Here is an 18,005-nt window from a genome sequence, read left to right as displayed (position 1 = left end):
GCCCATAGTACAAAGCTGGCTAAAATTTGGCACAAATTGAGCAAATCCATTCAGGAAAGCTGATGCTGTACATGTTATTGGAAATGTTACAAGCACATAGCATAGAAGGTAGTGTTTTTCTCAGGTTAATGGATGATGTTAAGTTGGCAGTTGGGGGGGTCTGGTAGTAGAGAGGAATGTTTACTCTACATTCTGGAAGTGTTTAATGAAGATATCAGGTACAACACTTTTTCATTCCTCAGCACTCACACCTATCACCCAGAGGGGAACAAAATCGTTTTTTTTTTAAGTATTAGTCGCTCATGGAATAAATAGAGTTTATATGAAAATACAAATCAAGGGCTAGTAAAAGGCCATTCAGTCCATCAACTCTGTCCCTTCCACAGACAATCTGCCCTGTCATGGACTCTATCTCACCTAATTAGTCTCTTGAGATGATTCGCATGAAGGCCCTGGAAGAAGCCAAACAAAATTTCACAACACAACAATCCTTCCACAGCTGTAGCAGCAAAGAGTCACTGGAGTAGATTTTCACTTGTTACCTGGCATTATGGATGATCTGTGATTTGTCAATGTATTCTTAACAACTGTGCATTATCTTATTTGCTAAACAGTTTTAATCCAAAACCCCTTGTATAACATTCCAGGCTGCACTGAATACAATTTTGATAGTACAATGTGCAGCTTCTGTTGAAAATGGAAGACATCAAATCAAAGGGGAAAAAAGCACCAGTTACCTTGCATGTTTAAGAAAAGACAATACATGAATAAATGAATACCTGCTTGGGGACTGGATTACAAAGGAGAGGAAGTTATGCTTGAGTTGTATAGAGCCTTGGTCAGACCCCATTTGGAATGCTGTGTTCAGTTCTAAGCCCCACACCTCAGGAAAGATAGATTGGCCTTGGAGGGGGTGCAGTGCAGAGGGTTTAAAGGATCTAAACCTCATAGTTGTTACTATTCTTCTGTTGTTACATTATGGTCCCTGCGCGAATGAGGCATATTAATCCACAATGACAGCAAAAAATGTGTCCCTTCTCAGAAGTCTGACTGGCCAAAATAGCAGAACTTTCCAATTAATGGTGTCACTTTCTAGAAATCGCCATATCCAATAGTAATCATGTGCCTATTCTGTTCATCCCTTTGACTGACATGACTCAGTAACAAAGTTGAGCTAGGATTCTGTTTATTCACTAATGAAAAATTATTCCCTTCCACCCTCTGATTTGTTAATTTTTCAGCTGTGCCCAATTTCAGTCTCTCCTATTACTCTGACACTAACCCCTATTCAAAAGATTCGACCTCCAGGCTCCTCAGTAAATCCTTGGCTCACATTCCTCTGCTTCTTCGGCTCTTGTTTGTTTTGTCCTTTGTGATTTGGCCGATCCCATGCTATCAAAATTGTGGATCCATCTTCCTTACTACTCAGCTCCCTCCCTAATACGCCTGCAGGAATCTGTCCAGTCTTATTCAAGGGCCACAGAATGGGTGCTACTTCAGTGCCTCAGCATGATTAAGAATTCTAAATTAGTGCACAAATTCACTCAGCTTCAGGAACAGGAGACCAGCTGATTTCTTGAGAGAAGCAGCGGGACCAAAATGTCACATGTATGGACTAGTATATGCTCAATTCCATTCTCAAGCTTCATGAGGAAACCACATTAGCCAAAGTGCATATAACCTAAAACAAAAACAGAATTACCTGGAAAAACTCAGCAGGTCTGGCAGCATTGGCGGAGAAGAAAAGAGTTGACGTTTCGAGTCCTCATGACCCTTCGACAGAACTTGAGTTCGAGTCCAAGAAAGAGTTGAAATATAAGCTGGTTTAAGGTGTGTGTGGGGGGGGCGGAGAGATAGAGAGAGAGAGAGGTGGAGGGAGGGGGTGTGGTTGTAGGGACAAACAAGCAGTGATAGAAGCAGATCATCAAAAGATGTCAATGACAATAGTACAATAGAACACATAGGTGTTAAAGTTAAAGTTGGTGATATTATCTAAACGAATGTGCTAATTAAGAATGGATGGTAGGGCACTCAAGGTATAGCTCTAGTGGGGTTTTTTTTTAAATAATGGAAATGGGTGGGAAAAGGAAAACCTTTATAATTTATTGGAAAAAAAAGGAAGGGGGAAACAGAAAGGGGGTGGGGATGGGGGAGGGAGCTCACGACCTAAAGTTGTTGAATTCACTATTCAGTCCGGATGGCTGTAAAGTGCCTAGTCGGAAGATGAGGTGTTGTTCCTCCAGTATGCGTTGGGCTTCACTGGAACAATGCAGCAAGCCAAGGACAGACATATGGGCAAGAGAGCAGGGTGGAGAGTTAAAATGGCAAGCGACAGGGAGGTTTGGGTCATTCTTGAGGACAGACCGCAGGTGTTCTGCAAAGCGGTCGCCCAGTTTACGTTTGGTCTCTCCAATGTAGAGGAGACCACATTGGGAGCAACGAATGCAGTAGACTAAGTTGGGGGAAATGCAAGTGAAATGCTGCTTCACTTGAAAGGAGTGTTTGGGTCCTTGGACGGTGAGGAGAGAGGAAGTGAAGGGGCAGGTGTTGCATCTTTTGCGTGGGCATGGGGTGGTGCCATAGGAGGGGGTTGAGGAGTAGGGGGTGATGGAGGAGTGGACCAGGGTGTCCCGGAGGGAGCGATCCCTACGGAATGCCGATAAGGGGGGTGAAGGGAAGATGTGTTTGGTGGTGGCATCATGCTGGAGTTGGCGGAAATGGCGGAGGATGATCCTTTGAATGCGGAGGCTGGTGGGGTGATAAGTGAAGACAAGGGGGACCCTATCATGTTTCTGGGAGGGAGGAGAAGGCGTGAGGGCGGATGCGCGGGAGATGGGCCGGACACAGTTGAGGGCCCTGTCAACGACCGTGGGTGGAAAACCTCGGTTAAGGAAGAAGGAGGACATGTCAGAGGAACTGTTTTTGAATGTAGCATCATCGGAACAGATGCGACGGAGGCGAAGGAACTGAGAGAATGGGATGGAGTCCTTACAGGAAGCGGGGTGTGAGGAGCTGTAGTCGAGATAGCTGTGGGAGTCGGTGGGTTTGTAATGGATATTGGTGGACAGTCTATCACCAGAGATTGAGACAGAGAGGTCAAGGAAGGGAAGGGAAGTGTCAGAGATGGACCACGTGAAAATGATGGAGGGGTGGAGATTGGAAGCAAAATTAATAAATTTTTCCAAGTCCCGACGAGAGCATGAAGCGACACCGAAGTAATCATCGATGTACCAGAGAAAGAGTTGTGGAAGGGGGCCGGAGTAGGACTGCAACAAGGAATGTTCCACATACCCCATAAAGAGACAGGCATAGCTGGGGCCCATGCGGGTACCCATAGCCACACCTTTTATTTGGAGGAAGTGACAGGAGTTGAAGGAGAAATTGTTCAGCGTGAGAACAAGTTCAGCAGACGGAGGAGAGTAGTGGTGGATGGGGATTGTTCGGGCCTCTGTTCGAGGAAGAAGCTAAGGGCCCTCAGACCATCCTGGTAGGGGATGGACGTGTAGAGGGATTGGACGTCCATGGTGAAGAGGAAGCGGTTGGGGCCAGGGAACTGGAAATTGTTGATGTGACGTAAGGTGTCAGAGGAATCACGGATGTAGGTGGGAAGGGACCGGACAAGGGGAGAGAGAAGGGAGTCAAGATAACGAGAAATGAGTTCTGTGGGGCAGGAGCAAGCTGAGACGATCGGTCTACCGGGGCAGTTCTGTTTGTGGATTTTGGGTAGGAGATAGAAGCGGGCCGTCCGAGGTTGGGCGACTATCAGGTTGGAAGCTGTGGGAGGGAGATCCCCAGAGGAGATGAGGTCAGTGACAGTCCTGGAAACAATGGCTTGATGTTCAGTGGTGGGGTCATGGTCCAGGGAGAGGTAAGAGGAAGTGTCTGCGAGTTGACGCTCAGCCTCCGCGAGGTAGAGGTCAGTGCGCCAGACAACAACAGCACCAACCTTGTCAGCAGGTTTGATGACAATGTCAGGGTTGGACCTGAGAGAATGGAGTGCAGTAAGTTCAGCGAGAGAGAGGTTAGAATGGGTGAGAGGAGCAGAGAAATTGAGACGACTAATGTCGCGCCGACAGTTCTCAATGAAAAGATCGAGAGAAGGTAAGAATCCAGAGGGAGGGAGAATATTGGAGATGGGTAAAAGGATCCGTTGAACTAGGAGAGGACTCCTGCCCAAAGAAGTGAGCCCGGAGACGAAGACGGCGGAAGAAGAGTTCAGTATCATGCCGAGCCCGAAATTCATTGAGGTGAGGGCGTAAGGGTATGAAACTAAGTCCTTTGCTGAGCACTGAACGTTCAGCATCGGAGAGGGGAAGGTCAGGGGGTATAGTGAATACACGGCTGGGGTTGGGATTGGAAGAAAGGGTGGGGACGGAGGGACAGGCAGGGGTGGAGGGTCCTAGATGGGTGTTGGTGTCGATGAGTTGTTGGAGCTTGCGTTCCTTAGCACTTGAGAGAAAGAGAAAAAGTTTCTTGTTGAGGCGTCGGATGAGCCGAAGGGTAAAATGAAACTGGGGGCACGCGCAGCTTTGAAAAAGGGTACGGCGGTGCTGCTGGAGGGAGAGGTCGAGTGTGTTCATATGGCGGCGCATGGCACTGAGTGTGGATTTCAGAACGTGACGGGAACAGCAGTCCGAGAAACGTTTTATGTCCCGGAGATACCTGTAATCCTGGGTGGGTTCGAAACATGAGGGGTGGAATTTCAGTTGAAATCCATGTGGGGTAAGTCGGAGACGGAGACAGTCACTGAGAAAGGAGATATGGCTGTGAAAGCGGGTTTTAGTAAACACCTCGTCAAACACCAGGAGGGAAATGGAAAGCAAGGAAGGTGAGCAAGACAACAGAGAGATATGGAAATCTTGTCGCAGAGAGGAACAGAACTTCTTCAAGGAGGTAGGCATTTCTTGAAGAGCAGTGGCAGTCAATTAAACACAGAGATAAAAACAAAAAAACTGTGGATGCTGGAAATCCAAAACAAAAACAGAATTACCTGGAAAAACTCAGCAGGTCTGGCAGCATCGGCGGAGAAGAAAATAGTTGACGTTTCGAGTCCTCATGACCCTTCGACAGAACTTGAGTTCGAGTCCAAGAAAGAGTTGAAATATAAGCTGGTTTAAGGTGAGTGTGTGGGGGGCGGAGCGATAGAGAGAGAAAGAGGTGGAGGGGGGTGGTGGTGTGGTTGTAGGGACAAACAAGCAGTGATAGAAGCAGATCATCAAAAGATGTCAACGACAATAGTACAACAGAACACATAGGTGTTAAAGTTAAAGTTGGTGATATTATCTAAACGAATGTGCTAATTAAGAATGGATGGTAGGGCACTCAAGGTATAGCTCTAGTGGGGTTTTTTTTTAAATAATGAAAATAGGTGGGAAAAGGAAAATCTGTCCACCAATATCCATTACAAACCCACCGACTCCCACAGCTTTCTCGACTACAGCTCCTCACACCCCGCTTCCTGTAAGGACTCCATCCCATTCTCTCAGTTCCTTCGCCTCCGTCGCATCTGTTCCGATGATGCTACATTCAAAAACAGTTCCTCTGACATGTCCTCCTTCTTCCTTAACCGAGGTTTTCCACCCACGGTCGTTGACAGGGCCCTCAACTGTGTCCGGCCCATCACCCGCGCATCCGCCCTCACGCCTTCTCCTCCCTCCCAGAAACATGATAGGGTCCCCCTTGTCTTCACTTATCACCCCACCAGCCTCCGCATTCAAAGGATCATCCTCCGCCATTTCCGCCAACTCCAGCATGATGCCACCACCAAACACATCTTCCCTTCACCCCCCTTATCGGCATTCCGTAGGGATCGCTCCCTCCGGGACACCCTGGTCCACTCCTCCATCACCCCCTACTCCTCAACCCCCTCCTATGGCACCACCCCATGCCCACGCAAAAGATGCAACACCTGCCCCTTCACTTCCTCTCTCCTCACCGTCCAAGGACCCAAACACTCCTTTCAAGTGAAGCAGCATTTCACTTGCATTTCCCCCAACTTAGTCTACTGCATTCGTTGCTCCCAATGTGGTCTCCTCTACATTGGAGAGACCAAACGTAAACTGGGCGACCGCTTTGCAGAACACCTGCGGTCTGTCCGCAAGAATGACCCAAACCTCCCTGTCGCTTGCCATTTTAACACTCCACCCTGCTCTCTTGCCCACATGTCTGTCCTTGGCTTGCTGCATTGTTCCAGTGATGCCCAACGCAAACTGGAGGAACAACACCTCATCTTCCGACTAGGCACTTTACAGCCATCCGGACTGAATAGTGAATTCAACAACTTTAGGTCGTGAGCTCCCTCCCCCATCCCCACCCCCTTTCTGTTTCCCCCTTCCTTTTTTTTTCCAATAAATTATAAAGATTTTCCTTTTCCCACCTATTTCCATTATTTAAAAAAAAACCCCACTAGAGCTATACCTTGAGTGCCCTACCATCCATTCTTAATTAGCACATTCGTTTAGATAATTTCACCAACTTTAACTTTAACACCTATGTGTTCTATTGTACTATTGTTGTTGACATCTTTTGATGATCTGCTTCTATCACTGCTTGTTTGTCCCTACAACCACACACCCCCCCTCCACCTCTCTCTCTCTCTATCTCTCCGCCCCCCACACACACACCTTAAACCAGCTTATATTTTAACTCTTTCTTGGACTCGAACTCAAGTTCTGTCGAAGGGTCATGAGGACTCGAAACGTCAACTCTTTTCTTCTCCGCCAATGCTGCCAGACCTGCTGAGTTTTTCCAGGTAATTCTGTTTTTGTTTTGGATTTCCAGCATCCGCAGTTTTTTTGTTTTTATCTCTGTGCATATAACCTAAACTGTTTAAATCTACTTATTATTACAACTGACAAATGTCGTCACCCTTGGCTTAGTTGAAAGCACTCTCACTTCTGAATGAGAGGGCTTTGGATTCAAGCCCCACGCTAGAAAATTCACACATAATCCAGACTGGCGCTAAAGTGCAATACCAAAGGGGTCCTGCACTGTTGGAGGTGTCATCTTCTGGATGAAACATTAAATTAAGGATGGGCATAAATGATCACTATTTGAAGAAGAATGGTGGGATCTAAAATTCTTATCCTTGTTTTCAACTTCCTTCACAGCCTCACCCCTCCATATCTCTGTAACCCTTGTTCAGTCCTTTAACCCTCTATACTCCTCCAATTATCCTCTTGTGCATCCATGATTTTCATCACTCAACCATTAGTGGTTGTGCCATCGGTTAATTACCTGGATTCTAAACTCTGGTATCCCTTCCCTAAACCTATCTTCCTCTCTCCCCTTTAAACCTATTTCTTTGGCCTTATATCTTGACCTAATTTCAATCCTTCTATCTAATGTGGCTTGGTATCAAATGTTTTACTACATAAAAGGTGTTGTATAAATGCAAGCTGTTGTTCTTGTGAGGTTGTGATTTACACTGGTTTCAGGTTGCTGCCCCCAAAGCCATGATGGAGTTGAACATCACCTCTCTTGTGTGCAGCTACATACTTTACATACTTAAATGATACTGCTGAATTCAAAACAGATGACTAATTTATGCAAGGATCTACACACTGTATTCATGTGGGAGCCAGCCAAATTCAGAAAGAAAATCCTTATATACTAGAAACATTTCTTAATTGAAGGGCACAATTGGCTACCCCACAATGCAACTCATGTAACATATGCACATTTGTGCTTGACCGCAAGGCCAGGATGACCTGGGCATTTTGTGTATCTCAATTATGTATGAACAAGCAGATTACACTGCTCCATGTACAATACTTTCTATTCACTATGTTAATGAGTTTGCTCCATACCATCATTAAATCCATTTTGTAGTAATGTCCCATTTGCTTTCCTTAAAGGTGGCAAGGACTGTTGCACTGCTCCCGGCAATGTTATTAAATCCTCCTCTGACACTTTGGATCTGGGTGAATCGTCAATTATGTTTAATTTGCTGCTTTTTCTATTGTTCTTAATCTAAAAGCAGGGATAAAAGATTTTGTTTGAATTAATCCATTTGTTGTTGAAAGGTTGCATGTTGAGCTCTGATGCTATTCACTCTGTTTTGCTTTGTCAACTTCTGGATGCACTTACTTGCACCACTTTAGTTTTGTAATTGGTTGCAAAATATTTCAATATGAACCATTGAAAAAATGAAAATAAACCATTCGGCACATTAATACTCATTGGGGAGAAGAAGGGGATTTTAATTGTGAATACACTTCAAGCGAGGAGCGGAGCAAATAGCAAACACCCATGTCCCCTTTTCTAACATGATCAATTTGAAGCTGGGGCTATTTTAACTCCTGATTGTAATTTACATTCCACCAGCCAACTGGCCACCCTAAATAGGTGGAAAGAGGCAGATGACAGCAGGTGGCGCATGAAGAGTGAGTGGTCTGGAGGTGCTCAGGTAAATTGTGGGGAGCAGGAGAGGTGCAGCAGGAGAGACTTTAGGACAGCTAAGGCCCAAGTTTTCCTTGTGGGTTCCAGGTTCTTGTAGTACCTATTAGACAAACTCTTCTATCTGCAGATCAGGTTTCTTGCAGTGGGTAGCCGCAACAGGGTTTAAATGCCACTGGAGTACTAAACACATCATAGGATCCTGATTTACATTCATGAATGAGGCTCCTGCTTGAATCATGTAGGTGCCATGGCTACCTGAAAAAAAGTGCCAAGTGAAGATGGTGGCAGGGGGAACGGACCATAAGAGTTTGGGGGCAATTTTAACTGCACTGTTCCCTCAGGCCGAGATTGGTTAAGACCTCCTCCTGACCTTGTCCACTAGATGATGTAACATTGTTTAGCACTCTCCCCAACCACTATTAATGCTGATGCCTTCAGAGGAAAGAACAGAAAAATCAAAAGATGGCAGCTTCAAGAGCGGCCCTGGAAACCACTCCCTGACTCCCAAGCTAATCAAACAAGCTCCAGGATATCTAGGTGGCCTATGCCACCCTTATGTTCGCCCTGCCACTGGACTCAATAGTACTCCCTCCACCACATTGTGTGGCAGCCTTTGACCTGGAAACAGTAATGGTAAGGAAAATTTGTAATTACTTTAAAAGGTTTGGGGAACCTGTAATTGTATTTAAAAATGTGAAAAAAGGACTTGTAAGAGATTGTATCACTTGTAATGGAATCAGTTTTAATTTTTGGATAGTAAGAAATATAAGTGCTTGTGACCTAGCTACCCTTGACCTGGAAGCAGTACCAACAAGAAGGAAGTTAAAATACAGAAGTTGTGTGGCAGGCAGACACAAAGAAGGGGGGGGGGGGGGTGAGCTGGAAAGAGGTGGTGGTTCTGGTAGATACACACTAACATACCAGACAGGAGATACAAAGATTCTGGAAAAAAGTGCACCATACAGAGAGTTTGCATGGGTGAAACTCTGTTTAGACGGAAGCTGCTGCATGTAGAGAATTGTCTAATTCCTTGAAGGAAGGGGACTGGAATTATTCTTGGAAGTACTGTGTGGCTGAAAGTGAGACCATACAGGTGGAGTAGGCTGCCTACTAACTCCATGAGATAGTGTCTATTGTATGTGTAATTTATAATTCATACTGGATATAATTTGCCTGTTATGTTTAATTTAGATTGACTCGATCATGTTAAAATAACAAAACGTGAAATCTTGTCCAATAATTTCATTTAGGGGCTGTTCAGTAAATTTAGTTATTTTAGTTTATGCATCCCCACGGGGATCCTAACAATATGTGGCTACAGTATGTATGATCTACCGAATGCACCAACTCATCTAAGTTACTAGAATGGTAGCTCCTTCCCCTTTGGCATTTGCCACTGAGAAGGATAAGACCAGCTGTGTTGTGAGAACACCATCACCCCCAAGTTCCCATTCAACTAATATACCTTTCTGACGTTTAACACCTATCACTATTCTTTTATCATTATTAGGTCATTACCCTGAAATTCTTTACGTAATACCATTGTAGAACCACTGCCTTCTCAAGTTTAACTATGGGTAAGGAAATGATGTGACCTTACCAATATATCCCACATCCCAAGAACAAATACCAGCCCTTTCTATACTCCATCCCCATATTTCCCATTTCCTTAGAGGAAACAACTAACTTGAATTTTATAGGCCTTATCAGATCCAAAGGTGCTTCACATCCAATGAATTAATGTTGGAAGTGCAAGTACATTTTTTGTCAGAAAATACAGCAACAATGTTCCACAAGTGAAAGCAAGATCTCACACACAGCAACTGAAATGGTTAAAATGTTTTTGATTGAGAGAGGAATCTTGGCCAGGACACTTGGAGAGCTTTAAATTATGCCATAGATTTTTAGCTTAGAATCATAGGGCAGAGTTTGGGTTTTGGGTAGCGACCTCAATGTCATGGTCAAACAGGGATCACAACCCTGCACTACATGAGAAACAGTTACCCGGCAGTGATTTTCCCTAAATTGGCCCATTAGTGGCCAGAGGCTGGGCTTTCCATCCAATTAAGGATGGAGGATGGGCTCTTGAAACTAAGGTCCAGCTTGGAAGGAGCAGCAGCCTGCAGTTCAGGTAAGGGACAGGGGTGCCTTTACCTTGAGGTGCCCTCTCTACAACATGTTAAATTTTTAAATTAAAAAGAACAGAATCAGCAGCTGGGCCATCAATTGTTGCATCTGCCTACCCCTGTACTCATCCCATCTGGGTGCAGAAATCCTGCCCATACAGTCCTGGAATGACACAGCCCATCATATCTGTCATCTCATCATCTCTCTCTGAGAGCTATCCAATTAGTCCCCCTGCACTGTATTCCCTTCTGTCTGAGACTACTGAAACAGGCAGGCAGCACTAAGGGCGATCTCCATTCACCAGCCTATTCCCAAGACTTCTTATCCCATGGATGTCAAAGCAAATATAATGTCAGTAATAAGTAAAGTTAGTTTTCTATTGGAACAATCGGTCTCAGACTGGCTAAGGTTCTGGAGTAAAAGGAATGCAATTAAAGTTGAATTTCCCTAGAGTCTGTCCAATTAAATTGCCAGCATAACTGGTTTTGCATACTGGAGCCACTGAATAATTCAGATTGCTCAAATACTGAGTCATAATTTTGCAGCTTGTTACAGTCTTGTTCCTTATGAAACCTACTTTCAAATTTCAGGTCAATGCTATAAATGAAACCAAACCAACTAATGCCCGAAAGGGAAATCACCAAAATTAGTGCATTGCCACAAGATCTTAAAGTGGGTCAGAAGTAAAAGGAGATGTATTTGTATACATATGCATATATGTATGAATGAATGAATGTGTGTATATGTGGATATACAAACATAGAACATAGGAGCAGGGGTAGGCCATTTGGCCCTTTGAGCCTGCTCTGCCATTCAATAAATTTATGGCTGATCTGGTTGCGGTCTCAATTCCACTTTCCTCCCTGTACAGCTGCAGTAAAACTTCCCTACTTTTATATTCCATTCCCCTTACAATAAACACCAACATTCCATTTGCCTTCCTAATCACTTGCTGTACCTGCATGCTAACATTTTGTGATTAATGTACCAGGAGACCCAGATCCCTCTGCACCAAGTTCTGCAATCTCTCTCTATTTAAATAATATACATACAAACATACGAATTACAAGCAGGAGCAGGCCACTGGGCCCCTTGAGCCTGCTCTGCCATTCAATAAGATCATGGCTGATCTGAAAGTAACCTCAACCCCACATTCCTGCCAAAGTGGACAAGTTCACGTTTTAACATATTATACTCCATTAGCTAAATTTTTTCCCACATATTCAATCTGTCTATATCCCTTTGCAGGCTCTCTACCTCCTCTTACTTTCCTATCTATTTTAGTACCACGGGCAAATTTAGTTACTATACATTCGGTCCCTTCATCCAAATCATTGATGTAGATTGCAAATAGTTGTGGCCTTAGCACTGATCCCTGTGGCAATCCACTAGTTACAACTTGTCAACCTGAAAAAGATCCATTTATCCCTACTCTCTGCTTCCTGTTAGCTAACCAATCCTTTATCCATGCTAATATTTTATCCCCTACAACACATTCTCTTATCTTGTGTGGCAACCTTTGATGTGGCACCTTATCAGATGCTATTTGGAAATCCAAGTACACCAGTCTATAGGTTCCCTTTTATCCACATTGTTTGTTGCTCCTCAAATAACTCTAATAAATTAGTTAAACACAAATTTCTTTTCACAAAACCATGTTAACTCTGCCTGATTTCATTGTGATTTTCTAATTATCCTGCCATAACCTCCATAATAATGGATTAATCGCCAAGGGCTAGGAGGCCAAGCGTCGACTGAAAGGAGCGTGTGGCAACCCGGGAACCCCACCCACCTATTCCCCCGACCACTGTCTGCCTCACCTGTGACAGAGATTGTAGGTCGTGCATTGGACTCTTCATCACCTGAGAACTCATTTTTTTTTAGTGTGGAAGCAAGTATCCTCAACCCTGAGGGACTGTCTAAGAGGAAGAAGAATAGCGGATTCTAGCAATTGCCCTGTGACAGATGTTAAGCTAACAGACCTGTAGTTTCCTGCTTTGTCTCCTTCCTTTCTTGAATAAAGGTATTATATTTGCTATTCTCCAATCCACTGGGATCCTTTGAATTTAAGGAATTTTGGAAGATTATAACCAATGTCTCTACTTTCTCTGCAGCCATTTCTTTTAAGACCCTAAGATGTAGCCCATCTGGTCCTGGGACTTGTCAGCCTTCAGGGCTAATAGTTTTCCCAAAACATTTTCCCTAGTGATGGTGATTGTTGTAATTTCTTCCCTCCCGTTTACTTTTTGATTTTCAAGTATCTTTGGAAAGTTTTCTAAGTCTTCTCCAGTGAAGGCAGACCTGTTCAATGCCTCTGCCATTTCCTTGTTTTCCATTATCAATTCCCCAGACTCACTCTCCAGAGGGCCAACACTAGCTTTATTTATTCTTTTCCTACTTAAATACTTGTAGAAACTAGCTAGCTTTATATTACTAGCTAGCTTTCTTTCAGACTCAACTTTCTCCCTCTCTATTATTTTTTCTTAGTCATTTTTGCTGGTTCTTAAAATCTGACCTACCACTCATCTTTGCAGATTTGTAAAGCATTTATTTCAATTAGATAAAATCCTTAACTTATATATTCAGCCATGGCTGATGCATTTTCTCAAAGTCTTTCTTTCTCATTGGGATAAACCTTTGCTGAGAGTAATTAAATATCCCCTTTAAATTCTGCTACTGCATCTCCACTGTCCTACCTTTCAACCTAGTTTCCCAGTTCACTTCAGCTAGCTCTGCTTTCATACCCTTATAATTATTTTTATTCAGATTTAAAACATTAGTCTTGGACCCACACTTCAAACCAAGCATGAAATTCTAATATGTTATGATCGCTGTCACCTAAAGGCTCTTTTACCATGAGGTTATTGATTAATCCTGTCTCATTGCTGATTACCAGGTCCAGAAGAATCTGCTCCCTGGTTGACTAGAAAATACTACTCTAAGAAATTGCCCTGCATACACTCTATGAACTCATTCTCCAGGCTACCTTTAATAATCTGATTCGTCCAATCTACATGTAGATTACAGTCACCCATGGTTATTGCGCTACCTCTCTTACACATCCCATTTATTTCTTCTTGTATACTCTGACAGTGTAATACTGTTAGGGGGCCTATAAACTACTCCCACAAGTGACCTCTTACCTTTCCTATTTCATATCTCCACCAAAATGATTCTACATCTTGGTCTTTTAAGCTAAGGTCATCTCTCATTACTGTACTAATAATATCCTTAATTAACAGCTTCTGGCTTTCCGAAATGTCAAATACACTTAAATATTCAAGTCCCAGCCTTGGTCGCCCTACAACCACATCTCCATGATGGCTATCAGGTCATATATGTTATTTCTATCTGTGCTACTTGTTACAAACTCTGCACACATTCAGATACAGCCTTTAACTCTGTCTTTTTACCATTTTTGCAATCTCTGGCCTTATCTGCTGGTGCACTCTTAAGTTTGCATTCGCTGTCTCTTCCTGCCACGCTCTGGTTAACTGTACACTAATCACTCCCTTTTTCTAGTACCTCATTGTTATCCTTTGATTTATTACATCTCTTCTCACACAATCCCTTCCCCCCTCTAGTTAGTTTAAAGCCCTTTCCACCACCTTTGTATACGACTTGCCAGAACACTGGTCCCAGCACGGTTCAAGTAAAGCTCGTCCCAATGGTACAGCTCTAGCTTTCTCCAGAATATTGGAGTATCTGGGGTTATATTTCCCATAGTACCTTTCCATGCACATCAACACACTTACCACTACAAGGTTACTGACCTGAGTTAAGGCATCAGGCTTGTCTTATGTGTTAGCCGAACTTTTATTCCTCTATTGTTTTCAAACACATAACACTATATAATATATTTATATGTCCTTAGAGTTGCACAATCTTCATAGGAAATTAATTATCTAAGTACTATAAATATATATGAAAACATACACATATACACAATCATATAAAGTGTATGTATAGACACATTTAAAGATATACACAAACATAGGTAGACACTATATAAGTATTTAAACACAATTATAGACATATGCATTTAGATATCATGCATATATGCACATACATTGGAGAGGAGAATTGCTAAAGATAAACTTGTAGATTCCTATGAAGATAGAACAAAGTCAAGGGCACTTAGTGAAACTAGTTGTTCTGACTTTGGATTGTTGTCAAAAAATAACAAATATCCTGGACTTTATCCTCCCCCTATTGTTGGAGTGGTGGTGGTGGGTGGGTGGTGGAAAGGGGAGTTGCAAAAGAGAGGGAGATACTACCTTTGTATGTTCCCATTAATGCTTCAACTTTATAATGTTTACAGATATATTTGTCAGCGGTTTGGAGAGAGACAAAGACAAAGGGGAGTCTATGGGGCGTCCAGTGTCTTTCCCACCTATCAGAGACCTGGCCTAGTGGCTCCAGGCCTATCAGCGGCCACTTGCTCTCTATCCGTGGCCGGTTACCTTGCTTTTTCTTTCTAGACTGTCCTCGGTTTCGGCCTCCGGTTGTGTGGAAACCGCTCTGGATGTGCCGCATCCCATTCCGACTGGCACGCTACTTCTCAACTCCCTCTCCACTTTCGTTACATTCCCATACGCTTTCGCTCCTCCCATCCATTGTCGTTGCCATGGACTCCGCCGTTACCATGGCGCGTTACTACAATACCAAACGTCACTGCCCCCTCAGTAGCTGCGCGCGCACAGTTCTCTGGAACTGCAGAATGTTTCCCTCTGTTGGAATTTGAGTGGTATATCTATACAGTAACAATTGGTGAGACAGATTCTAAACACACTTACCCTCTGCAAGTAGAAATAGTAGGGTCCTGCATCCAGGAATAACAGCAGACTGATCTGTCTAATGATGTTACAGGTAGAAACAAAGAGCTTTCATTTTCATGGTGTCTTTTCCATTCGACCATCTCTGACCTACATTGGCTTCAAGTCCACCTCAATGAATTCCTCAATCTGAAAATTCTCATTCTTGTTTTCAAATCTCTTCCTGGCCTATCTCAGTAACTTCCTTGAGGTTCAATGTGTTCTTCCAACTCCAGCCTCTTGTGCATCCCCCAATTCATTTGCTAGACAACTAACAGCTGCCTATAAACCTTAAGCCTGGGAGTTGTCTCCCCAAATCTCTTCACCTCTCTCTCCTCCTTTAAGAAGCTGATTAAAACCTATCTCCTTACCTATACCAACATCAGCTCAGTGTCAATTTTTGTCTCGATGCTCATGGAGTACTTTGGATTTGGACTATATGAATTCACAAGGTCACTGTTGCTGTCAGTCTAGATTGTAGTCGCACATCTTAGAATGGGCTTGAACCCATGACCTTCTGAGGATTTTGATTTATCTATAAAATTAAAAGTTACTATCGCCCAACCTTAGACACACACTTCAGCCTCCTCCAATGCCACAATCCAAAAGTCTCCTGTTTTTTGCCCAACTCTCACTCCCCACCAGTACTCTCAAGACCTAGTACTGCTGAATGTTCCTAAGCTCCAAACTCCAGGCAAACAGTAAGAGTAAGATAAATGGCCAAGTAGGCATCATAATACAAAGTTTCTGTAAACCATTCCAAGAGAAGAAGGTGAGAAAGATATGGAAGACAAAAAGGAAGGCAAAGAGATGGACATAGAAATTATGAGAAAGATGGAAACAATGAGAAAAACAATTGTAGGAAGAGAGACAATTTTGTTTTAAATTTTCTCCAGGAGTAGAGGCACAGAAATCAGTTATACTATATAACACATTGCATGTCGCATGCATGTCACACAGCATAACACTTCTCTATATGAATTGTGAGCACAGAGCTTGTCAAGGAGAGTTGATGAATCTGCTAAATGGAGTGGGTCACTAAACAGAATGACAACAGAAATTTGGCAAGAGTGAGAATTCACTGCAGAGGGGGAAAGAGATATCAAATAATGTAAACCAAAGAGCAGCAGCATATATACAACCAGGGTAATTAATTAGATCTAAGGGGATAAAATTAAAACTAATTGAGGATATTGAAATCAAAGGGATCCAAATTGCATGAATTAAAAATCTGGTATGCAAAAATAATTAAATAATGAATAGAAATAAGGGGATACTAAACTTAGATGTTTAATACATAAATAGATAAACTTTGAAGCAAATTGATGGGACAGCTGACACCCATTGCCCAGAATTATTGTGCCATGTGGGAACTCCAGGATACTTCATGTGTGCTAGATAACCTTGTGTGCAGGAAGTGCCTCTGATTGGTTGAAAGCAAGCTCGGGATTTCTGAGCATGGAAGGCTGAACATTTCCTATAGTGCACATTTCAGGAGGTGTTCAGCCCACAATGACACAGGCAAATAGCTCCACAGTGAGGCACAGCAAAGTCTAGAAATGCTGTGGTCATAGGGGACTTGATAGTTAGGTGGATGGATAGGTGTTTTTGCAACTGCCAATATGAGCCTTGTATGCTGTTGCCAACCTGGTGTCAGGATAAAGTACATTACTGAATAGGGGCAGAACATTTTGTGCGGGCAGGGGAAGGGAACAGCCAAAAGTCATGGCCTATGTTGGAACCGATGACAAGGGTCTGAAATGGGTTGAGGTCCTACAGACAGAATTTCAGGAGCTAGGGTGGAAGTTAAAGGGCAGGACCTCAAAGGTAGCAATCTCTGGATTACTCTTAGTACCATGTGCTAGTGAGCATTGAAGCAATAAGGCAGATAAATCAGAGACTGAAAGAATAGTGCAGGAGAGAGGCCCTCAGATTCCTAGGATATTGGGACATATAAAAGATGGCTGCATTGCACTTCAACAGGATTGAGACCAATTTCCTCACCTAACTAGTACTGTGGGGAAAGAGTTAAAACTAATTTGGGAGAGGGGAGGGCATGAGGATAAAACACTAGAGAACAAATACAAAGTGCACAAAGCACTGGGAGAAATAAACAGTCTTGGAATAAATAGTCCAGAAAAAGGAGGTGGTGGAGAATTATAATGCAGACTAAGATTGGTTTAGACTCCATGTGTGTAAATGCTTGATGTGTGGTAAATAAAATTATTGAGCAACAAGCTGTTACTTGTACTTGTTGAGCACAACAAGCCACATGGGATTATGAACCAGTGCCGATAATGGAGACCTGGCTCAAACAATGGGAGGATTAGGAACTTAATGTTCCTGGTTACCATGTATTCGAAACTATAGGAAGGGAATAATAGTGTGGGTGTAGCAATATTGCTAAAAGATACTGCTGTAGAACTAGAAAGTGATGATGCACTTCAGTATTCAAAGACAGAATCTATTTGGTTATAACTGAGGAACCATTACACCGCTGTGTGTATACTATAGCCCATAAAATAGTAGGAAAGAAATAGAGAAGCAAATTGCAGAAAGATGTAGGAACTTTAATAAAGATAGGGGACTTCAAATGTCCTAATATAGGCGGGAAAATAAGAGAGCAATGCTGATCCAGTTTTCCCGAGACAATATCCTTGTGAG

At 43.1% G+C, this 18,005-nt stretch overlaps 1 protein-coding gene across 3 annotated transcripts in view; it reads right to left on the bottom strand.

Annotated features, from left to right (window-relative positions):
• Positions 1 to 18,005, bottom strand: part of LOC121276337 (N-acetyllactosaminide beta-1,6-N-acetylglucosaminyl-transferase-like) — a 74,504-nt gene that overhangs the window by 9,241 nt on the left and 47,258 nt on the right. Inside the window, exon 3 of one of the 3 annotated variants that reach the window (XM_041184621.1) lies at positions 7,809 to 7,971. The exons of 1 other annotated variant lie outside the window; for it this stretch is intronic. In XM_041184621.1, coding sequence (XP_041040555.1) covers positions 7,809 to 7,971 — 163 coding nt within the window. Of the gene's footprint in view, positions 1 to 7,808; positions 7,972 to 18,005 lie in introns of those variants that run through there. One more of the 3 variants, XM_041184624.1, reaches the window with a different exon arrangement.

The sequence above is a fragment of the Carcharodon carcharias genome, chromosome 3 (assembly GCF_017639515.1).
Source record: "Carcharodon carcharias isolate sCarCar2 chromosome 3, sCarCar2.pri, whole genome shotgun sequence".
Lineage (NCBI taxonomy): Eukaryota > Metazoa > Chordata > Chondrichthyes > Lamniformes > Lamnidae > Carcharodon > Carcharodon carcharias.
The sequence above is the reverse complement of the archived record's forward strand: the minus strand, read 5'-3'. Positions and strand labels throughout refer to the sequence as shown.